Source organism: Mustela putorius, unplaced genomic scaffold, assembly GCF_011764305.1.
Source record: "Mustela putorius furo isolate JIRA1106 unplaced genomic scaffold, ASM1176430v1.1 tig00000738_pilon_pilon_pilon, whole genome shotgun sequence".
NCBI classification, from domain to species: Eukaryota; Metazoa; Chordata; class Mammalia; order Carnivora; family Mustelidae; genus Mustela; species Mustela putorius.
In genome coordinates, this window is record NW_025421463.1 from 5,476,487 (window position 1) to 5,500,391 (window position 23,905).

General features: G+C 47.7%; 1 protein-coding gene across 3 annotated transcripts in view; it reads right to left on the reverse strand.

Moving 5' to 3' along the window:
- GRAP2 (GRB2 related adaptor protein 2) overlaps positions 1-23,905 on the reverse strand; it is a 62,256-nt gene that overhangs the window by 6,433 nt on the left and 31,918 nt on the right. For 2 of the 3 annotated variants that reach the window (XM_013051643.2, XM_004743303.3), the window contains 4 exons: positions 13,511-13,602; positions 6,605-6,696; positions 3,594-3,713; positions 146-314 (listed from right to left, as the gene is read on the reverse strand). In XM_013051643.2, coding sequence (XP_012907097.1) covers positions 146-314; positions 3,594-3,713; positions 6,605-6,696; positions 13,511-13,588 — 459 coding nt within the window. In that variant the 5' untranslated portion in view covers positions 13,589-13,602. Of the gene's footprint in view, positions 1-145; positions 315-3,593; positions 3,714-6,604; positions 6,697-11,278; positions 11,474-13,510; positions 13,884-23,905 lie in introns of those variants that run through there. The other variant, XM_045083829.1, reaches the window with a different exon arrangement.

Below are 23,905 nucleotides of genomic sequence, written 5' to 3' on the forward strand. Positions count from 1 at the left end.
TTAAATTGAGGTCTGACTTCAGACTTATTCTTTCTTCCAGAATCCTCAGAGGAAAGGCTCATCGAATGTGTTGTCTCGATGGGTCACATAGGACTCCTGTTGTCTAAAATCTGTGGACTGGGGATGATCGGGACCTGAGGCATACCTGATCCTCTCGGGTTCTATCCCTCAGAAAGATCTGCTTCTGTTTGGAGATGGAAGTCGTCCTGTAGTAGTCCACCAGCTTATTTAGAGATGGAAACTTCTCTGTCCACAGGAAGTAATTACCCTTGTTGTCTCTCATGACTTTGAAGTGCTGAACGTCATCTTCATGCCTAGAGATCAGGGTGAATCCAAATTGTATATTACATGGTGACAATGTTCCCATGCCCAGGGCTGACTGCATCCAGGGTTGCTGGAGTTCTTCTGGGGCAGGAAAGGGGATGTGGAGTGCCTGCCCATCACAGGGCGGGGGTGCTGGCTCAGTCAAACTCTCAGGGGGAGATTGGTGCAAGGGACTTCTCAGGACACGGGCAGCATTAGAAGGGATTTCTACATCAGCAGAAGATAATCTGTCTTCTGACACTGGAGCCAACCTTTTATAAGAAAAAAAAATGTCCGAGCACTTCAACAATGACCAGGTCAAGGACTTTTTACAATGTTTGTTTGAAACGTGGCCTTGCTTGCGTCCTGTACGATGCCAAGGACTCCACCAAGGCTTGAAGGGGAGAGGTTTTTCACCCCTGTTATCTTTCCATTATCAGAAATACATTGAACCAGTTCTTTTAAGCCCATAAACTAGCTCTGGATAGTAAGAGACTATCTTGAGAAATTTGTCGCACTTGGTTCTCTACTTAATGGAGATCTCTTGGTCTTGGTTTATGTTTTGCATAAATAAAGTTACAAAGTATTTCGAACCTTTGGGGAGAAAAGTGTTATACAGCCATGCAGTGTTTTGATTGAAAAGGACCTCTGATGGGGCGCCTGGGTGGCTCAGTGGGTTAAGCCTCTGTCTTCAGCTCAGGTCATGATCCCAGGGTCCTGGGATCGAGCCCCGCACTGGGCTCTCTGCTCAGCAGGGAGTCTGCTTCCTCCTCTCTCTCTGCCTGCCTCTCTGCCTACTTGTGATCTCTGTCTGTCAAATAAATTAAAAAATAGAAAAAGAAAAAGAAAAGGACCTCTGAGGTTGTTTAGTCCTGTCTCCATGTTACCCATGAGGATGCTGAGGCTCCAATTGGTGGAGGGGCTTGGCCAAGGTCACTGTGAGTGATTGGCAGAGCTGAGGTGAGAACCCCGGCTCTCTGATTCCAGTCCAGTGAATTGAGCCTGTCATACCATGTACACGTGCCAAGTTCTTTCGGTACCTTTTGACAACAGCTGGAATCATAGTGATGGGAAATATTTCTATCAGGGATGGAGAAATTGGATGTTACTCATCTGGAAAGGGAGAGCTTGGCCTTTACTAATAGTTCCAGTCTTTCCCCATCACCAAGGCATTCTCTTTTCAATGTCAAGTTTATTCGTCAAACAGACATACATTTCTATCTAAAAATAAACCAATGATACCAATTGCCTGATCCAACAGAAAGGTCAAGAATTTAAGGAGAGTTGGGGAGTGAAGATACCTCTGAAGATTAGTGCAGGTTTCTTAAGGATGGACTCAGTGGTTCGTGTTCAGAGGGGACAGGAATTTTGATTGATCTTCAGTCTCATCTTGTGAGCTAGGCTCTGTTCATGGCCAGGTGAACCCATATGGGGACCTCTGCTTGACTGCTCTGGGCCAGGAACTGACACTCTGCAATCACTGTGTGGTCTTCTCCTCAGTGTTGGCCACTAACAGATGCTTCCTTCGCTCTAACAACACATGGCTTAATTCATAGTCATTACTCCTCACATCTGTGTGTGGAGGAGGAAATATTCTTGTTATAATTATTCATCCACCATCTCTTAGTCAAAGAACTCAGAGTGAGAAACATTAAACGCCCCGCCCCCCATGAGCTGAGAGGATGGATGTCAGGCTTGCAGCCAACCCTCTGGACCCATGGAGAGAGAGAGTGGCTGCACCATTGTCTCAAGTTCTAAGAGAGGCAGAAAAAAGGATATAACTCAGGGCTCTAGCCTCTAAAATCTAGTGTTTCAGACCCTTAACAAATGCTAAGTGATAGAACCACAATTAGCTCTTAATTATCTTTGCATGACAGAAGGCAGATGTATAAATAAATAAAAATGATTTGCTTTGGAATATATTAAGCTACATTTCTGCATAAGATGTAGTAACAATTATGGTAATAATCACAAGAAGCTGCAAGCTTCTGTAAGAGACTGTGGCAGAAGTCAAGGCTGATCATTTTGGAGAATGCACCTTACTGGAGGAAATACAACCCACGATTCCTAGGTAAAAAGCCACAGTGCACTTCACGCAAACCAGAGGCACCAAGAGATGCCCTTCAACATAACCACTTACCTGGTCCAATCTGTAATCAGAATCCTTAAGAGAGGTTTGACTGTAAGATTTATTAATAGAGCAAATTGCATTAAGACCTAACAAATTTAGAATTTGTGACACTTCAATATTGGCCTGAGCTAAAATTTCCTGTTGCCTAAGCTGTGAAAAAAAAAAAAAAAGTTTTAGTTAAGGAAAATTAAGATTTTAAGCAATACTGCAAGGGCAATGCTAATGAGAACAAGCTATTTTTGAGCCCTGTGGAGGCACACGTGCATACAAATTGTTGACCCCTTATTCCTAAGTCCTCCCTACCTATTCCTTAAAATAGCTGTTTAAAATGGTGAAGTGCCCTCCGTTCATTACCCGAGAGTGGATTTAGGCACCTAAACCACTGAAGCTATATGCCTTTCAATGTGCACTGAATGATCCAGACCAACATTTCCTGTCAATGAACTTGACAGGAGGTTCCACTGTACAGGTGGTCACGTCTCCTCCTGCACAGATATCAGCATTAACTTGTGCACTTTCACATGTGGTCACCCTGCCTGATGGGTGACTCGTGATCCCAGACATGCTGACCACACGCAGTGCGCTCAGACTTGGGGTTTCTGAGCGCGGGGCTGTGTCATGTTTATGCCCGGACTGACTCATTTCCTCCCGGGTGCTGCATGTTAGTGAGATTTTGCTGCTCCGGTCCCTTGGCCCAGCCCTCCTCGGCTCGGATGTGTCGCTGTCAGTGTGCTGCATTACGGTGTGCTGAGCTGGCCCTTCTTTTATGCAACCGCCTACAACAATGACTTGGGATTTTAATTTTCCTCTGCGCCTTCTTCAGACACATATCAGTAGTGGAAGAAAAGGTTTAGATTTAAACCCCAAGAGAGATGTGGACAGCTGGGAATTCCTCCTTCTCCTGCCCCACGTCCCTGCACAGAATGCACGTCCCTGAATGCCTGCTGAGTACAAGGTACTGGAAAAGGCACAAAGGTGAAATAAATTAGGATCCTGTCCTTCCAGAAGCACTTTGGCTAGAGGAGGAGGCAGAGGAACATATATGGCATCCCAGTTGATATGACGCCTGGACCCCTTGGCCACCACGTCCCTGAGCAACAGGTCACATTCAAGAGGTCACCCCATGGCCTTAGCAGTCTGGGTTGGGAATGGTGAGTACCTGACGGAGATGGAGAAGTCCCCTGGGGAGCTCTGGCTGGCCCGAATGATGAAGAAACCAATCTCCTTGCCCATAAGTAGGTTCTCTGCCTGGTGTCGTGAGAGACCTTCATGAAACCATCTATGGGATGAGACAAAATCAAAGAATCTTGTGAGATGCTGGGGTGGTTGGAAGGGGAGGGGGAGAAGCGATGACCCAAATGGACGGAGGCTGGGGACTCTGGTCAGTAGCGTGCGGACAGAAAGAGAGGAGGGGCCGGGGCCTCCGAAACCAAACGTGCGCTAGGCAGCTTCCAGGCAAAGCAACTGAGTGTTCCCCTGATGCGCTCCCCTTTGTTCCTTCCCTCTAGGAGAAGCCTCTCTCTAGCTCGGAAAACCTGAATCATGGAAATGTGCCACTGCACCAAAATGGGACAGCGTGGGAGTGACTTACTGCGGGAAGCAGCCTCCTGCTGGCAGCCCTGTGAGGGATGTCACTAGGAAAGATCTGCAGGGACAGATGACGCACCAGGACGACAGGAACCCCTTTGGGTGCTGGGGGGCCGGAGCCGGGAAGCCTTGGGCTCACGCCCAGGCAGAGAGCTCAGTGGGCCCCCTCGGAGCCCAGGGACCCTGGGGACCCTGGGGATCTGGGTGGCGTGGAGCCAGGCTAGCAGCCGCCAGAGAGCAGCGTCTACGCAGCCAGCTCCTGGGAGCTCCCCCAAATCCAGGAAGGTCATCTTTACTGTGGAAAAGAAGGAATGGAGAAGAAACTCCTTTTTCCAGGGACAGTTGGGGTGGCAGCCTGCAGTGCTATAGCAGGTGGCAGAGCCTGCATGCAAACAGAGGCTACGACCTGAGGGCAGGGAACCAGAAACCTCTCAGCCACAGAGCAAAAATGAGTGTTTGCTATCACTCAGCAGTGCTGCCTGGGACGGGTCCCTTTCCTCCAAGGTGGCTGCTCAAGGGCTGCCCCTAGTCTGTCCGTCCCTTTAGGGTGAAGGTCTGACACGCTTCAGAGTCCTTTGTAAGCAGTCCCTGTGCTCTCTAGAATTTGGGAACCTGACCTGCAAATAGGAGTGGCAGGAGGGATGTCCTTATTCCAGACTGGACCCTGCAGGGGAAGTGTGGTTGGGCCGTGAGGGGCCCGAAGTAGAGGGTTTCCGGCCGCCAGCTGCCTGGAGATCCTATCAGAGTGTCTGCCATGCTTGGCCACAGCGCTGGACAAGCGACCACCACAGCTTGCCTTGCATAGGGAGTGTAATGGGGCTGAAGAAAGGAACAGGGCCTGCTCCACAGCAGCCATACCTCGAAGGAAAGATTTTGGACGAGGCAGCGAGTGGTTAGGGGATGGTCTTGAATTTTCCAGACGATTCGAGGACAAATACACATTTATCACTAACCCAAATACACATTTGTCCTCGAATCGGAGTTTGATACGTGACTTTAAAACGGGCGAAAATGTCCACACACTACTTTTTAAACGGGTAGGCAGGGGTATATTTTCACCCATCATTCCAAAGCTACTCACTCATTCATTCAACTGTTTTTTTACCAAATACCTACTACGTGCTGGCCTTCTGCTGGGAGCGGGGGACGCAGCGGTGAGCAGAGCAGACAGGAAGGCCTGCCCTTGGGGAGCTTCCGTCCTATCCTGCAGAGACCCCAGAACCCGCCAGCGGGCCCCAGAGCCCACTGAGACCGCGATAAAAAGACTTCAGGGGGTGGGGAGGAGTTAGAGATGAGAGGGCAGACGAGTCTCCAGAGGAAGGACAGTGGTAACTGCAAGGGGACTTGGGATCACGAATTTTGGGTTTTGGGGGGTTTTGGGAGGAAGATGGGAGAAACTGGAGCATCTTTGCTGAAGGGAATGACCCAGGAGAGAGACAGAGAACTGATGTGTGAGAGAGGGAGGAGGAGTTTCTGCTAGCAGCAGACGATTCTTTCCAAACAGCTGCAGGAAAGGCATCCTTGTCTGGGCGCAGTTGCAGGAGGTGGGTGGATGCAGTGAGTCAGCGGGGGGTTGGGGTAGAGGGGCTTTTCTGGTGGCTTCCTCTGTCCCAGTGATCCCGGAAGCAAGAGCCCCGAGCCTCGAGGGCTGTGGGGGAGGGGCTGGAGGTCTGAGGAGCAAGAGGGTGGCAGGTAGTCTTCTAGAAGGGCCTCTGGGTGGCTTAGTTGGTTAAGTGTCTGCCTTCCCCTCAGGTCATGATCTCCTGGGATCGAGTCCCGCACTGGGCTCCCTTACTGGCGGGGTGTTCCTCTTCTCCCTTCCCCTGCTCATGCTTCTCTCTCTCTCTCTCTCAAATAAATAAAATCTTTAACAAAAGTAGAAGATCACAGGGCAGCCTCAAGGGTTGAGGTCGGTGGTCGTTCTGCTGGTTCAGTGGCCGGCCCTGGTTCACGGTGAGCGACGCTCCTGCACCTGACCAGAGTCACCAAGACCACTTTGGGTTTCTGACAGACCTGCGCTCTTTTGAGCCAGACAGTGACTCTCGGAGATTAGATTTCTATCTAACCCTTGTGGTCAGTTCTTGAGACAAACGAGACGCAACCCCTATTTTCCTTTTTCCTCTTGATGAAAGGAATTTCCTCTCCCCGCCAATGGTTCTCAGGGATCTGAGATCTGAGATCTTCTCTAAACCATTGTAGAGAAGGCAGGGAGCTATTTGGGATCCCTGATGAGGATGAAGACCTTGGGAGGTAATGCGGACATGCCCACAAGGACAAATCTGGGCGTGGGGTGGCCAACAGCGCCCCTGATGGAACTCGTGGAAACCCTGTGATTGCAATTATAGATGAGTTTGGCTTATAAAACCTAAAATAGGTGATCCGTGCGCATGGTGTAAGATTCAAAAGGGAATGCAGCGAAATGCAAATCTCCCTCCCACCGTGGCCTTCAGAGGCGTGGTTCCCTCTCCAGAGGCAACCAGTTTTGACAGTATCTTGGGTATGCATAGATAATTTTAGTGACTGCTGAAAAAGTCAGGGGAGTGTGTGTGGGTAGGCCCCTGTCAGCGGGCTGGAAATACTTACTCAGGAAACTGGATGTCTATAAAATTCTTGGGCACATATCCTTCTTGGCTCCCGAGCTCCGCCTTGAACCACTCCTGTTGGTTACTTAAGATCTACACAGAAGAGAACGAAATACAGAGACTGTAGGGAGGACACAAAGCAAAAAAAAAAAAAGTGGGGGGGCTGCAGGGTGAAAAACACCCTTTCAGATTTAGAGGGAAAAAGGCCAAGAGAACCACAGGGGGCAACAGGTTTCTCTCTGGAATTTGGCTTCTTTGACCCCGAGCATTTCTGACCATGGGTTCCGCCCACACATGGAACCCCACCATGGTGTGGACTCCCCGACTCAGCCCTCGGGGGATTCTCTGCATATTCTGGAAATTCATGGGTCCCAGATCTCAGCCCCCGATGCTCCTCATTTGAGCCAATGCTGGGAAGGCAGGAGTGGCCACCCCATGATTTCTTCTTCTCTGCCAGGTAACCGAGGACCTTTAAAAAAATGTAATATTTTCTTATTTCTTTAAATAAGCCAATTAAAACTTAAAACATCCAGTGGGGCCAGCTTTGAAAACAGTAACTTTTTGTGTTCACACTCCATGTGTTTCACAAACAATTTGGACGTAACTCAAGATACTTGGGATGCCTTTTCTAAACTTACTCTTAGTGGCAGATCCCGAGCAAAGCCAGAAGTTCTGTCTCCTGATTATATGGTCCTTCGTTGACTGTGACCCCAAATGTTATCGCTTCCCTTGATTACTCATATGAGTCTATGTGGCTCTGTGTGGCTTCTGGTTATTTCAAAAAATGTTTCACTATTAAAAGACAAATGTTTGCCCCCAACCTCCACTGAGAATGTTTCTAAAGTCTGTGGCATGGACTTGAACAAGAATGGAGATGGCGGAGCCAAGCGATGAAAAGAAGCTCGGCGATGTCATTGAACCCCGGTGAGCTACGCGGGAGCCCTCCTCCTTCTGGACTTTGTGTGAGAAGTGATCAACCTGCAGGTTGGCTCAGCCGTATTCAAGTTTCTGCTTCTTGCAGCTGACAATGCCTTAATTGGATGGAAGTGCTATGCTGAAGGAGAAAGCAGAAATGGGTAGGGAAGACTGCCTGGAGGAGAGGCTTGGAGACGAAAGGAATTAACCCAGGCTAAGTCTGCTGGTGCAGGAACTTCTGGGATGGGAGGAAGTGGGGTGCATTCTGGGAACGAAAGGCCTAGGCCTGGCAGGCGTTGAGACTGTGGTCCCTGGGGGCAGAGCCAGGGGAGAGCAGAGGCACAAGGCCATGTGACCCACGTAGAAAAGTCTGAACTTTTATCTTGAAATGTATGGGGAGCCGCTAAAGGCTCAGAAGGAAAGGGAAAGAACACAGTAAGAACTAGAGCCCAGAAAGAGTTCTATGACCGAGCACGAAGACAGACTGCAGGGGGAGGTCTAGGAAGGCAGGGTAGTCATGCTGGCGAGAGGCGAGGGGCTCTTTTAAAGGAACCTGGAAGCAAAGTGTGCAGGATTGCATGACTGTTTTCCGAACCAAGGGAGAAAGGGATTCTGGGAGGGCTCCGGATTTCAGCCTTGGGAGACTAAGTGGGTGGTGATACCTTGGCTAAAATAGAAAGTACAGGAGGAGGAGTGGGTCTGAAGAAGGGCTCATGGGCCTCAGACTGCACATGGGTGAATCCAAGTTGCCCCTGGGACCGTCTGAGAAGAAAAGCTCGGGGAGCAGCTGAAGGTGTGTGTCTGGACTCAGCAGAGATGTTGGGGCTGGCGTTTGGGATTGGAGAGTCATCCTAAAGCAGGTGGAGTTGAAGTCCGGGTCCCACAGATTTTTCTCTTCCAGAGACGGGAAGAAATGACGAGAGCTCACTAACTGATATTTCTAATGTCACCCCGAGGTGGAAGAAAGGGGCCAGCACTCTGAGCTTGGAATGAGAAAACCTAGTTTCTAGCTAGGCTCTGTCACCAGCTGTATGACCTTCGACAAGTCAACGAGCCCCCTGAAAAATGGGGCCAGTAACAACCAGCTAACCCCTCACAGAGCTGATGCGAGGATCAGGTGAGGCCTGGTACCTCGAAGTCCTTCAGAAAGGGTACGCTGTTTTTAAAAACACAATTCTGCAAAATGTGGTATTCTCAGGAGGGAGGACTCCAGCTCTGAAGGACATGGTAGGGTTTATAAGTTCTTTAAAGTATTATATGTGCATGTTTTGAATTTAATCACTTGTTCTGAAGAAATAAAAGTGTGTCCCATATTTGGGTTCTAGAATTGCTGAGGACAGAAAACTTTATAGTTTCTAACATCAAATGTGACTGCTGGTATCACTAAGGACACGTGGGATGTGTATGCCGAGGGGGGTAGAGTGGGGTGGGGAGCAGAAAATCTAGGTCAGAAAAAGAACTAGGAAACTTGGCACACAAAGAACACAAGGACACTTCACTCCATGCCTTCACCGCCCCCCCACCAATATATGGCTTTGGAATTCCTTTCTCCCGTCACACAGGAGTGAGATGTTTGGGCTGTGTAGCCAATGTCAAGTATAAGGTGAGCAGGGATAAAAGAGGCCAATTGGAAATTGGCTCATCACGGTAAGAACCAACTTTGTAACTTAGTTCTCCAACCTGAAACCAGCTGTAATTTTAGTAATTGTGGCTCATACCCATCTACCTCCTGTAGCAACTGAAAGATTATCCCACAATGCCGGCCATTTCTCCCACCACCTGGTGCTCCGTCTGCCTGAGATCGTGTTCCCAGAGAGGTGAATTTACAGGCTTTTTATGGTGTATAGAAGGCAAGGTTTTAAAAGAATCTCATTTTCTGCAAAGAAGAGTGTCTGGGGGGAGGTGGTTTCTTCCTGCCGTTGCTGGCCCAGGGCCCCATACTTCCTGTTCTTCTCATCTCTCTGCCTATTCGGTTCCCCCTATCTCTTGTCCCCATCATGAAAACCTAAGCAAGGGGTTCAGTCTGAGCACATGAGGTTTTAGACTTCACCTTACGGTGTCTTAATTTTTATAATGTTGCTTACGAGCATAATTTTCTGGGTTACATGGCCTGAGAATAAGTTAGACGGGGGAAGAGGACAAAATGTACAGTTGGGAGAATTTTTTAAAATTGGATGGAATTATAGCTCTTAGAGGCAGAGCAGAAATCTGAAGTATTGAAGTTAATTGACGTACGATTAACTCTAACAGCTTTCAGGTCACTGTTTCAGTAGGAAGAAATGGAGTTGAGCTGGACACGTTACAGAAGCAGGTAGAAAGGGACTGGGTCAAGAGACATTTTTTAAAAACGACCGGCCAATTTCAGAGGGAAATGCAAGTCGGGTGCTGCGTGTAGCTACAGGTCTGGGATGGGGTGGGGGGTGGAGTTGAGGCACGAACATGAAACCTCCAGCTCCTGATGTCAAACGTGTCTCTCACAGGAGAAGCGGGATCGAGTTATCTGGCTGGAGTTCCCCGTCCACCATCTTGTTCACCATCCTGTCATCTAGTGAGCACCTGCTGTTTGCACTTAGGTGCTGGGAATACAGATATGAATAAGCTGAGGGCTTTGTCCTGGGGAAGTCACAGTCTGGAGTGGGTGGGCTGGTGGTGAGCTACTCAGACATTGTTTGTGCCTTCTAGTGAGAAAGTCTGTTTAGTCTTTTAGCAGGAAAAGCCTAGGAGGAAAGAGATCCCAGGAGTAGATTACTGGGGCAGTCAAGAGCCGCCTTTGGAAGCACTTGCAAGATCTGGGGCTCGTGACCCATCTCTGGAGTGGCGGAGTAGGGTTGCGGTGGCTCGGAGAGACCCACAGGCACAGCACTAGCCACCACGATGCAGAACCGTGGTGGGGCTCAGCCAACAGGCCCCTCTCCACTTTCCTTTCCACCGCTAAGTGGCAAGGGACAGAATTTGAAAAGAAGGAGAGGTCTGCCCTTCTGATGGACTTCTACACGAGCCTGCAGAAACGCAGTTTAACAATTCAAGCCGTTGGCACCGAGCACCTGTTTGGGGCCGGGACTTGTGTGGGGCGCTGCTGTGAACACACAGAGATGAACCAGGCATGGCTCTGCTCTCGGGGAGCTCACAGACCAGTGGAGGAATCAACCACTCATTCACTCATCAAATGTTAGGGAGGGTCAACAATCTGTTGGTTTGGACACGGGCGGAGCCAGCAGTCAGGATCCCGCAGGGTAAGGGCTGTGATGAGAGACGGGTGTAGAGGGTGCGCAAGGGCATGGCTGCTCGTGGATAACGCTCATGGGAGCGGAGATCGTCAGTGCCTTGAATGAGGTGTGAGTGTACAACGCTGTGCGAGAGCTGAAGCGGGAGTGATTAATTTTGCTGGAGCCATCGGGAGAGCAGAGGGAGTGAGGCTTCCCAGGCATGGTCAAATACGTGTGTACAGGAAAGAGGCATTCGGAGCACAGGGAGAACCTGACACAGCACAGTGTGTATATGGCAGTGTGACCTGGGGCATTGCACACACAAAGGTGTGTATGTACATGTGTATGTACAATTGTGAGTATGCACAATTACATTACTAGATCTTTCCAAGGTGACCACAGTTAGAAGTGTGTGCATGGGTGTGCATATATGTGCACGTTCATGGGCAAGAGCTTGGTGAGGTTAGAGAGGAGGTTGGGACAAGGTGGCTTGAATTTCAGTCAGTTGGTAATGGAGAACCACTGAATGCTTTTGAGTAAGGAAGTAATCTGACCTGATTTGTCTTCCAGAAAGATCCTCCTGAGAGCAGTATGTTGAAGGAATAAGAGACAGCAGGGGATGAAGTTAGTCCAGGGGCTGTGGCAATGGTCTGACTGGCAGCAGGAATGAGTAATGTTGAAATAACGGCAACTGTTTATGAAACATCCACTTTGAGCTGGGGCCATTACCTCTAATCCCTTCCAGAACCCTGAAAAATAGATATGGTCTCCACTTACAGATAAAGACAGTGAAGCTCAGAGGAGGTAAGAGACTGACCCAAGGACACACAGCTAGTCAGCAGGGATTCAAACTCAGATTTACCAGTTCTAAACTCCTGCTTTTTACTTCATCAGATCACTCTCTTGTGAAGAAGGGGTTTGCTTAAGAGATCTCAAGAAAGAAAAATAGTCAGGGCAGAGTGCATGTTTAGGAGAGAGGCTGAACCCCATTCAGATCCAGAAGAGGGACAGTTAACAGTGTCAAATTCCACAGATGGTCCAGTAAGGTCATTACAGTCCACATTAAGGAGACCACTGGTGGGGTGCCTGGGTGGCTCAGTGGGTTAAAGCCTCTGCCTTCAGCTCAGGTCATGATCCCAGGGTCCTGGGATTGAGCCCCACATAGAGCTCTCTGCTCCACCGGAAGCCTATTCTCCCTCTCCCACTCCCCCTGCTTGTGTTCCCTCTCTTGCTGTGTCTCTGTCCAAAAAAATAAATAAAATCTTAAAAATATATATATATTAAAAAAAAAAGAGAGGTCACTGGTGGGCTTACAGAGAGTGTTGGGGGTAACAGGCAGATTCCAGAAAGTTCCAGTGGAGTAAATGGGAACGGAGGAAGTGGAGGTACCAGCACAGAGAACTTCTCCCAGTGTTACTAGCGAAGGAGAGGAACGAAATCGGGAGGTAGATTGAGAAGCAGAGTTGAGGAAAGTTTTTTTTTTCCCCCTTTTCCTTTTCTGAGGAATAGGAAACCTTTGAGCCAGATATTAGGTTCTGTTTGCAATGGGAGATGAGGGGTGGGGTTGGCCCCTGGCCCCTAGAGTGAGGACACTCTATAGTGGTTGATAATCCCATGGTCACAATATCCCATAGAGAAGGGAGGGGCTGTTCACCATGAGACAGAGAGGTCACCCTCTGTGACCTTGGTAAGATCCCACAGACGTGAAGGTCACCTTTTCTTGGGTCAGTGGCCCAGGTAACACTTTGACCTTGAGAAGCTCCAGCACTGAAGACACCCTCTTCACAATTACATTACTAGATCTTTGCAAGGTGACCACAGTTAGAAGGATGAGTCCCGGGGGTGTTCAAGTTCCAAACCAAGTCCTCCTACCTGGTCTGTGCTCCAGGGACACTTTCTGAGTCACTCTGTCCCGTTCTGCCAAGGTTCCCTCTACAGCAAGTGAACTTCGTCATGGAGAGCCTGGCCTCAGTGCTGCTGTGCAGTCTGAGAAGGCCCAAGTGGGCTGCTGAGGACCAGGGGTCGGGATTTCTGGGGGCGCTCTGAGGCAAGGTTGGGGGGGGCACGGACATCACAGAATCCTCAAAGGGCCTGTGTAAGGGTTTGTGTTTTGCTCCAAACAGGGCCTAAGATGTAGGACTTGAGCCTGTCAGTACGGTGCGTGGAATGTGGAAGTCCAAGGCCTCTACAGCCCTCCAAGCAGCCACTACAGCTCAAGTGTGGGTGTTAGGCAAGTTCTAGGGCGTCCTTAATGGGGCCGGTGTGCGTGGCCTCTACTGGCCCATGTCCTCTCCAGCTGTCTTTCCTAGGCTGTCTCCCTGCACCTTCCTGTTAAGTTCCTCACAAAGCTCACTGAATGCCCACCCCCACCCCCACCATTGAGCTCAAGGTCAAAGTCCAACTCAGGCTCCCTGCATTCCCTGACCACCGAGTTCCTGCCACCCTGTCTCCGCAAGGTGGGGCCCCTTGTTCCCTCACCTGTGATCCCTGAGCACTTAGACAAGAATATGGGTCAGAGCTCTTCAATGGCTTTCTTCCCCTCTCCAGTCCACAAGCATCTCAAGACAAGGCTGGTGGCTTCTGTCCACCGCCCAGCCTGCTAACGGGATCCCGGGGTGGGGGTGGGGAGCCCAGAAGGAGCCCTTCTGCTGGAAGTGAACTTCTCTTTTTGAAAGGAACTGTGTGTAGCGCTTAAGAAACAAGGGCATGGGTTGTTAGTGAACTTGGGGACCAGATCATAGTAACCTAAATGCCCCAGAGCACCCCAGGGGCCCCATGGCACCCACCTTCAGAACGTCTCCAGTGTGAAAGCTCAGTTCGTCCTCGCCTGAGGCGGTGAAGTCAAACTTGGCGATGGCTTCCATGTCCCCACGTGAAGCTGGAAGACAAGTAACGTTCTCATTATGCCCTCTGGCCAGAGAAGAGAGCAGGGCGGCGGGCCGTGTGGCAGGCTGGGCGGGTGGTAGGGTCCTGGCCCAAGGCCTCCAGGCCTGAGCGGGAGGCCCAGGCCCACGGGGAGGGCTTTTAAATCCTGGGAATTGCTGCGGGAGGGAAGCCTGTAGGCTGTGCTTCCCCTTCTTCCCAGAGTCCCCATGCCCCAGGAACAGGGAACGGAGGCCGAGGCCGGCAATGCCTTTCCCCTTCCTTTCATCTCCCTTTGCCTGCCTGGTCTGTCACCCTTTCTGGGGCATCGCTGTTTCCGGTTGATAAGGACCGAAGACTTGCTATCATCTCTAACTAGGGGCTGGAACGACTGTTCTGTAAACATCGCCCTGAGGCTGTCCCTTGGCGGCTATATTTAACCAGGCAGTGTTAATTAGACAGATGCCATTTTCTCTTTTACATCTGAATCATTTAAGAGAATTAGGCAGCGACGGCCAGTGGGGAACGCAGTGTCCTTCTACATGGCTTGAGAGTGGAACGCGTTCTGGTTCTGGAGGCAGGGGACTCGTTTAGTCAGCCTCCTTGTTTCTATGCCAAATACAATTTGAAAAATGTCATTCTGATACTTCTGCATCAAGTTAAAATACTCTCCCCCCGCCGCCCCAGGAATACACGAGGCCTATGTGAAATAAAAAAGTTAGCCTACAAATGAAATAGAGTTTTAGGATTGTTTTTGTTTTTGTTTTTTGGGTTTTTTTAGGACACACTGAAGCATGTCTGTAAGAAAGAGTCCTGCTTTTGTTGGTGACAAGATGTATGATTTTGTGCAATAACTAAACCTCTTGAGGTCTCAGTTTTCTCATCTGTAAAGTGGGGATAATAATATTCAACTAATAATAGGGGTGCCTGGGAGGCTCAGTCAGTTGAGCCTCCAACTCCTGATTTTCCTCAGATCAGGATCTTAGGGTCGTGAGATCAAGGCCCACGTCAGGCTCAGCACTGGGCATGGGGTCTCCCTCTCCCTCTGCCCCACCACTGTGCACACACTTGCACACACTCTCTCTGTGTGTGTCTCTCTCTAAACAGATAAAAAAAATAGTCCTTAAAAAAATAATTGTATGGAATGAATTTATCCTCAACAAAGGTAGCCTGGCCAAAAGCAGCCTGAGTTTTCTTCTGATTTCTCCCATCTTTTATCAACTTTCCTCTCCGAGATTTGGTGTTTATTCTCCATGACCCGCAAATCCTCTGATTCTCTGCTAAGACAGTTTGCTGTTAGGACAGCCTTGGAAGCTGTTGTTTGGCATTTATGTTTATCAGAATTTGGCTAAGTCTGAAACCCTTTTGGTTAGTCACCTCACACCCAATGGCTTTCGGTAACGAGTAAACCAGGACCACAAACATACTTTCAGTGGGAATTTCCACCCAAGGGGCAAGATTTGGGTAAATGAAGAAGGTGGCTGCCGGTGGGAGAGTGCAGCCCGCAGAGTTCGGGGGATTAAAGCCAACTGCCACCGTGGTCACAGCAAGGGCCTTGGTTCTCTGATTTTTCACCTTTGCTTAGTCATCCAAAGGCAATTTATAGAGATGACGATTATCCATCCTGAAGATAGATATTAAGAAAAGATATTTCAGGAGCCAAAGTAAAATGTCAGAGTTAATTGAGCTTTATCACCATCCAAAATTTATTTCCAAACAAAAATACATATATATACTTTTTGTACCCTTTCTTCAGGATCTGTCCATCTAAGGCAAATTAAAACAGTGACCTTGGATGGCCCACTCGACAAGAAGGAGTATTCTGCCCTCCTTGGTGAGTGCTAAATGCTTCTGCTGATTTGCTTCACCTTGTGGCTTTAACATGAAAAGCCTCCCCTAATTAAGGCCCTTGCCTTGGGTTTGTGGGAAGATGTGATGTCTGCGGGTCACCGTCATGGTATCCACAGCAGATATTGGTCACCTCAGGAGAGCAAGTGTCAGGTGAATGGTCCTGAAATCCAAGATCCCATTTCTATGCAAATTTACCTTAATAAGCAGGATGGAGACAAGGGAGGGCAAATGCTAAACGTATTAGAAAATCACATAAATTAGGGTTGAAAAAATATCCCAGGCATGCTCTAGATGTGACCTTGAGCTTGGGAAGATCTTTTGTATGTTACGTGTGGCTTGGATGCAGCCTGGATGCTTGGTACAGGCTGGTCGGGTGTTACCTCGGTGAGGAGGCCAAGGCAGAAGCAGCATGGCTTCTGAGAAGTGCCTCTTTCCTCTGCCTTCTCCCAGGATGCAGGTAGTATGGCAAAGCCAACTTCATGGGCACATCACAGAACTCCCTAGTTTATAATATTAATCCTGGCTCCAGAAACCCAATTAAACAGGCCCACTCTTCATGAAATCACTTTGAAAAAATGTGTGTGCCTCCCATTTCCCATTTCCATTTGTGAAATGAAATCTGCTCAGATGCTGTTTGGTAGGAGGGAGATGTTCAGGGGGGAGTGGAGTCAGTTCTATTTTCGTTCCAAAACCAAGGCTTTGCAAATTTCTCCCCTTGAATTTACCATTCCCTGCTTCCCTAATAGCAGTGGCAAGCCCCAGGGGTCTGTCTTCTGTTTGATCATAAAAATTCATGGAAATTTACATCCCATTTTTCTATATCCATTAGTTCTAATTTTGAAAACTTTTAAACTACCACCAGGGAAAAAGAAAACTGAACTAACATATTTTGTTCAGTATTTATCCATTCGTTTTATAGTCTGTACCTTCTACTATATATATATATATATATATATATATATATATATATATATATGTTAATATATATTATATTAAAAAACATGGTACCAACAATTCCAAGACAGAAGAGACAAGGGCAGCGGCAGGGGAGAAAGGGAGCCAGCTCAAGTTCAAGAATGCAATGGAGCTTTCTAGCTGCTGTGTGCAGTTACAGCGCTCCTGACCTCAGGAGGAGAAGACCAGAGATGTCTCTTTAAAGAACCTCACGGACGGATTAAATGTGTGTTTCCATCTAGGGATCTGCTTCAGAAATGGCTGAAATGCTGCCGGCTACAGAACGTGAATGACAAGTGACCGTGTCCAGGGGCAGGCAAGCCGCCTCCCCCGCCCACCCCGACCCTGTTGCCTATGCGGTTTGTCCAGGAATCCTACCTCCAAACCATGCAGGGCTCCTGCCCCTAACATTGGCTCTGCTTCTCACCATCCCCCTGCATCTCTCTCACTTTGCCCCTTCACGAACTGCGTGCCACATCCATTAGCAGCCCCGTGACAGATCTGCTGCGCCATTTGGCGACACCGCACAGGACTTCCCCAGGCACGGTTTTCTCTGCCCCTGCATTTCCATTTAAACTTCTTTTACTACCAAAAAAAAAAAAAAAACCACCCAAAACAAAACCCTGAAAAATATTCAGGCTTATATACCAGGAATGTTTGTCTACTTCTAAAATACAGTCACCACCAAGGATGAACACAAAAGCTGCAAGACAGCTCTTTTAAAAGAGCCGCCATGTGAAATCCAGATTAATTGGTTGTGCTCAGAAACACGTAGTTACCCTCAAAACTGTACCAGGCGAGAAACCAGGCTCCTCCTAAGTTGGCTATGAATAGTCAAGGCTTCCGTTTTACGCATCTCTGAAAAAGAGCAATTGCTTAACACCACGAACCCGAAGCTGTTGGAAGATTCAGGCTCAGGACACAAAGAGGGAAGGAGCTGGGTCCCAAGTACAATCCGCAGCACCACCACCTCCTATTTGGCCTGGGAGAACCCGAATTTAGATATTATGTGACTTGCACCTGTTTACACTATAATTCGGTTAAGCTATTTTTTTTTTTTTTTTGAGAAAAACACTGCTCTTTATAAATACCTCCTTCAGCATTTTATCAGGATGGTAACAACAAATTAAGTTTTATTAATTTATCTTGTGTCTGAAATGCTGTGATAGAACAGCGAGGAGTTGACATGAAAGGCCTCTGAGGGCAGCTAAAGAGAAGAGCTTGGCTAAAAATGTAAAATTCTCTGGGCACTTTAAGTTCACATAATGTGGACATTCGGAACCCACAGCCTTTCTATTCGTCAGGCAAAGCCCCTCCTGGAGTCAATGAGATGGCTGACCGCTTACTCCCTGCCCTGAACTGACAAGGTCAGTTCCATTACTTTCCTGAAGTAGGAAACCTTCCCCGCGAGGAACAACAAAAAAAAGATTATAGGAAAGCCTCACTGTACACAATGGATATGTTCTTGAAAAGTTATTAGGGATAGAGTACTTGTAAGTGGCATCATATTAGCACACATTATAGAGGCTCATTCTATAAAGGAACCCCATGGTGCATCCCTTTTACAAAATGAAAAGGAAAATTTGTTATGCAAATAACTGCCTTTTAATTTATCTGTTTTAAAATCTGTGTTATCATGCATCTATGCATCTTAAAACAGAGCACACCTGTAAATCCTTCTAGTGCCTCTCACTGTGAGTTAAATACATGTTAGTTTCCTCTCTTAATTCCCAGAACGTTTTTTAAACACCTCTCCTATTGATAGATAGCGGTCCACCTTGGAGTACAGAACAGGAGCCATCAGACCTTTTCTGTAAGGAGCAGAGAGTAAATATTTTGGGCTTTGCGGTCTGTATCTCTGCCACAGCCACTCAACTGGGCCGCTGTAGCCAGGAAGGCAGCCTGAGAAGAGTACTGAATGGGTATAGCAGGCTTCCAATAAAACTTTATTATGGACACTAAAATCTGAATTTCACATAATTTTTACATGCCACGAAGCAAAAATGTGTGGTGGAACTTGGGGCCTTCTGGCCGTAGTTTGTGGACCCCTGGTAGAGACCCTTATATCTGTATCTTTCTTCCCTAGTAGCCTGGAAACTTCCTGAGGGCAAGAGCTGTAGCTTCATGGACTGAGTATGGGCTTAGGAGTAGATAGGCCTGGATTTAAATCCAAGATGGGCCATTCCCTTTCCAAGTGTCCTGTTTCTCTGTCCATTAGACTGGAGTGACCACATCTATTTCACGGGTGCTGTGCATCCCGGTGTGTAGAGACATGGGCATACAGTAGACATTCCCTAAATGGTCACAGGGGTTGGTGTTACTGATTAGATTCCCTACAATATCGAACCAGTGCTTAGTAGGCACTTAGTAAATGCTGAGTGAATGAAAACCTGGTAAGCGACCTGCCATCAGAGTTACAACTGTGATTGATTTCCGCAGGGAAGGCAGAGGACCCATTTACAAGGATGAATTAATTTCCCAGTCAAAGGTGCCCTGCCTTCTCCGCAAACTCAGCCAGAGATAATAAAACACACACCCACATGAAAGGTCTGATTTATTTAATCCAACAGAGGGCAATGGTGTACCCCAAACCGTCGGGTCCATCCTGTAAATTTTTTTTTTGTGTGTGTATGTGTGCATCATGCGTCTCCACAACCTTTATCTAGACATTGTTTGGCCATTGTTCTCCTTGTCTCTTGTGTGTTTCAGGGCATGTATATTTTAACATTTCAAGGAGTCTAAAGCCCACACAATACAGAATGACTTCACTGGGAAAGAACTGGAAGCCATTGGCTCCTGCTCATATTCTGCTGCTCTAATTCCCCGAGTATCCTGGAAACATACATGGTCCCAGGCATCTCAGAGTGGTGAGTCCCTCACTCCTGCTTTTGATTCTAGGTTAATGATTTATGTTGAAATTCCTACTGTGTGCTTTTCTTCTTATCTGAACGCTATAGCTATGGCTGGAGACTCTTTGCTTTAGTTTAGCACCTTTTTCTGGACATTGGACATGGGAACAGGACACCAAGAAAGGACATAGATGGCCCTCCTTGAAAATTTGTAAGCTAGGATGGACAACTACCTATAAATCACCTGTTGGCTATTGATTAAATATTCTTCCAGGGACCCAAATCAATCTATTCTGGAAAAGAAAGTAAAAGAAGGGAAGACAAAGCCTGAGCATGGTCAAGAAATCAAGGGCTGGCCTTTTTTCATTCTGGGCTTTCGAAGGGCAACACTTTTGCTCTAGTCTACACCAGCAGAATCCCTGCTTACAGAATACCTCTTCATCAGCTGGTCATGTTGGAAATGTTAACCTTCTCGCTGAATGTCTAACACGGTATACACGTTTCTTTACTGTGCCTACTCTTGAATTACTTCTAACTCATCCCTTTAAAATATAACTTTTTAAAATAACTTTATCCCTTTAAAATAGAAACCCTCAAATCCTATTCTAGTAAGATCCTCCTTCTGGTTTCTCTGGAGACTCGGATCTGTGGCCACATGTAGAGGGTGAAGTGGGGGTTGAATCATGGCGGTACCAGTCTTGCAGACAGCCATGGACTTGAGAATGGCCATCGGGGGCCTCTGCTCTCAAAAATTTAGGACCAGCAGCTCCTTCACTTACTAGACCTCCCCAGTCAGACATGGGGAATCAGTTCTATTTAGGTTCAAGATCTCAGGGGAATAAAAATAGCCCTCTTAGGAGGACCTGGCCTGTTTCCACAGGTGTTCTCTCCATGGGATATAAATATTTCTGACTTTATTGCAACCAAAGCAAGCAAAGACAAGTGGACTATACTTCACCAAACCATTTCTGGCTAGCTGGCTGAGATTTTAGTACCCTCTAAAAGCGTCCATTTTAAATGATTTTGCACACATGAGACATTCTTATTTTCTCTTGTCCCGAGGTGACTCATTGTTTCCCCCTCCAAAGCCCCGGGCAGGCATAAATTCCCCCAGCACAACTGGCAGGGGTGAACACGGGGAACTAGAGGGGCCTCCACAGCCTGTCCGAGAAAAGCAATTCCCTAGCAGCTGATCTGCTGACGCCAGTCTTGGGGACATGAGGAAGTGGCTTAGGAAGAAGCCTTCAGAGAGGGCCCCATCTGCCCTGCGGGAGTCTTTCTCCCACAGCAGTCATCCTCCGGCTGCTTCACTTCTGCAGAAAGCAGCACGGAGCTGTCTCTTGTGACAGGTAGTGAATGGGCAGTGGGTCCCGGAGCGAGAGCTGAGACATGGGCAGGAGGGGTCTCAGGTTCAGCCCGTAACCGCCTCGCTGAGGCTGCCTATATACACCATGACGTTGGGATGCTGTCCCTACCAGTGCACCTCCTGCTGACCCTCTACCAACCGCTTAGGGTCTCGGTCTACACTTTGGTCTTGCCTTGTAGATGTCTCCCTATTTTCTACGTGGGAATCATCTCCTCAGCTAGAAGGCACTTGTTTTAGGTTTGGAAGCCAAATAAATATATTCCAAAGACATACAGACAAACTTAGCACAACTATAAATCTCTTTTATCCTTATTTAATCAAATTGCTGTTCTGTACGTCCCTGCTTGTCACTGTGGATCAGGGAGATCTCACCGGTCTCAAGGAGGTTTCCTTCTTTTTTAATTAGCTCCTTTTTTCCTGCTTAAGGTTTTTTGTTTTGGGGTGGGGAGGGAGGGCAAGGAGAAGGGTGTAGAAGAGGCTGGAGACAAATTGGGGGACTGTCCCTGCATAGGTGCCCTCTCCTCCCCTGCCTTCTAAATTGAGTGATGCCCAAGACAGAGGGTCATTTGCTCTTCCTTCTTCTGGTTACTTATCATCTCAATCTTCTGTAATCAACACCAGTCTGACATATCAAGTGAAACTTTTCAGATTTTTTTTTTAAGCGATCTCTACACCCAGCATGATGCTCAAACTTACAACCCCCAGTTCAAGAGGTGCCTGCTCTACTGACTAAGCCAACCAGGTGCCTCTCTTCCCCCCCCGCCCCCGCCCCAAGTTCAAAGCACATCATATAAAATTTCACTGGTCCTCAAACTTTTTATAAGAAGAATATCCTTTTCTTTCAGTGTAATGCCTATGTTCTCTCCCACTCAAGCAACTTCTATTCTTTTTTTCCCTAACTTGCCATTCTCTGTAACGTGAGGTTCCCAGGCACAGTGGCGGGGCACAGACCTGGCTGTCAGACAGACCTGGTTTCAGATCTCAGTTCTGCTGCTTCCTTGCTAGCTGGGAACCTTACCTCCCCTGTGCCTCAGGTTTTGCATCAAGAATTCAGATAATAATGCTCATTCCCAGTGTGGCCGGGGACAGGGTGTGGAACACCCCGCTCATCCTTGGTGTTCGACAGTTCGGTGTCTCTCCAGTCATTTCTCCTCTATCTACTCTCCTTTCTTGTAGAGAAAACAGTTTCAAAATCCCGTTTTTCAAAAATCCGCCAAGCATATACCCCCTTCCCGGGGGAACGCTAGCTTCTCTCTCTACTCCCTATGGAGTCCTGGCTGCAGCAATTTCAGAAGGTAGGACGCAAAGAGTTGTCATCAAGACAATCCTGTCAGTAGAGACAAAAGACAGCCTGAACCAAAGGGCAGTGGGGAGACGGAAGGCTGAGAAACAAAACTGATCTGGCTTCCAAGCTTTGCCGTCTGTTTGCCTCACCCAAGTCTAGAGACAAGAGCCAGCTGAGCCTAAGTTCCATGTACTGATGTGATCTATCATGGGCCAAGAGCTTCGCATGCACTTGGCGACACGATTATGATTATGATCATCATTACCAGTACGACCATGACTGCCACGCCCATTTTATAGCTGGAAAACGGAGGGGCGCGATTACCGTCTGCGTCTGTTCGCCCCTGAGGCTGTGCTCTCTTCCCTTCACCACGCTGCCTGTGCCAGTACGAGCAAAAATAAAACTCCTGCACTAGTTCAGGATAATGACTAATGAGCTCAGGGTCCCCTATACCTTCCTGGGCAGCCATCCTTCAGCCAAGAAATTGTTGGGCACAATTCTCACATATCCACAAAATCCAAGCCCCTTATTCCTTGGTCTAAGAAGGCAAAGTCTGCAATAAACCCGGCTGACCTCAGACGAAGCAATCACGAGCTTTAAGCCCATTTGCCGAAATGGAAGCAATCTCAGTTAATAAACCTACACGCGGCTTTTCTTCTCCTTGCCTTTCCCTTGGCTCCTGTCTCGCTCTCTCTTTCTGTCTTCCGAGGTCGTGGGTTTCTAACCTCTCGCAGCATCCACATCCCTCACAATCTAGTCTGCTTTTGTTCGGAGCTCTTTTTCTTTCTCCTCTAAATGCCAGTGACTTACCGCGAATCTGGTTAGAGCAAGTGTACCTCAAGTCTTTTTGTTTTTACACCTTCTACACTTTTCTTACTGAAATAATACCATGAAAACATCAACCAAAAAAAACAGCGACAGAACTGAAACAGGAAGAGCCCACCCAGCCCCACTCCGCTGCCAGACTGAGGTATCTCTTGCCATTTTCTTGTGCTCTCCTGATTGTTCCCTAAAGCAATGACAATTGTCGACAGAAACACTATGAATCCTGCTGGTGAAATCCAAACGAGAATGAAGCATTAAAGAGAATGAAGCATTAAAGACAGACACATGCCCAATCAGAAATAATTCAATGAGCCCGACGAGAAGGGCTGGAGGAGGCAGCAGTGGATGTGAGTGGAAGCAGGAAGGAGACAGACAGACAGACATTTTTGCAAATCCCCAGATTTTTTTTTTCTCCCCGCTACACTTTCTAATTTCTATTCACATCATGATTTTTTCTTCAAATATATCACCAGGATTTTATGGTGCCTTCATGTTCTCTTTTCCTTCTCTTCCCGTCTGTTCAATTTCATGTTTGTGTTTATTGATTCGGGCTCTGAACGCTTGGCTCATTTATCATATATATATGAAAGCCTCTGTCTTCTTGCCCTGTCGTCACCAGGGCTGTAACATCTCCCCCAAAGCAACAAGGCTGCTCAGCACCCTCTCTTCCTTCTCTCGACATTTGCACCCTGTGTCACCTTCATTCTTACTCGGGCAGAGCACAAAACCAGAGAGTAGATGACTCCGTGACCACAACTGTTTCAATCTTCTTGTTACTTTTACTTATATTTCCAGGCCTCCACTTAATACTGGAATGCGGGTCATTTTTCAGTTCACTGGTCTCAAAGCTTGCCAAAGTGGACGTTGACCCATCCACAGTTTAACCGGTTTCATTCAATAAATCTATCCCTCCGATTGCTGGAGGTAATTACATTTTTATGTATCAAGTCACCCCATAAAGGTACTAGAAAGTTGCTGTCGCCCATTACTTCCGTCAGATGAACAGTTATAATATTCTTACCTTTTTTTGGAAATTTAGGTCATGATTTGAGTTCGCTTGAACTGAGGAACACCTGTATTTGCTTTGCTGAAGGTAGTCTCCTCCTTTTCAACTGCCAGTCTTAATCCCCTAAACCTTAGGCTCTCTAAGTTGGAGGTGACCCAGAAAGTTGGCCCTGTCTTTTCTTAA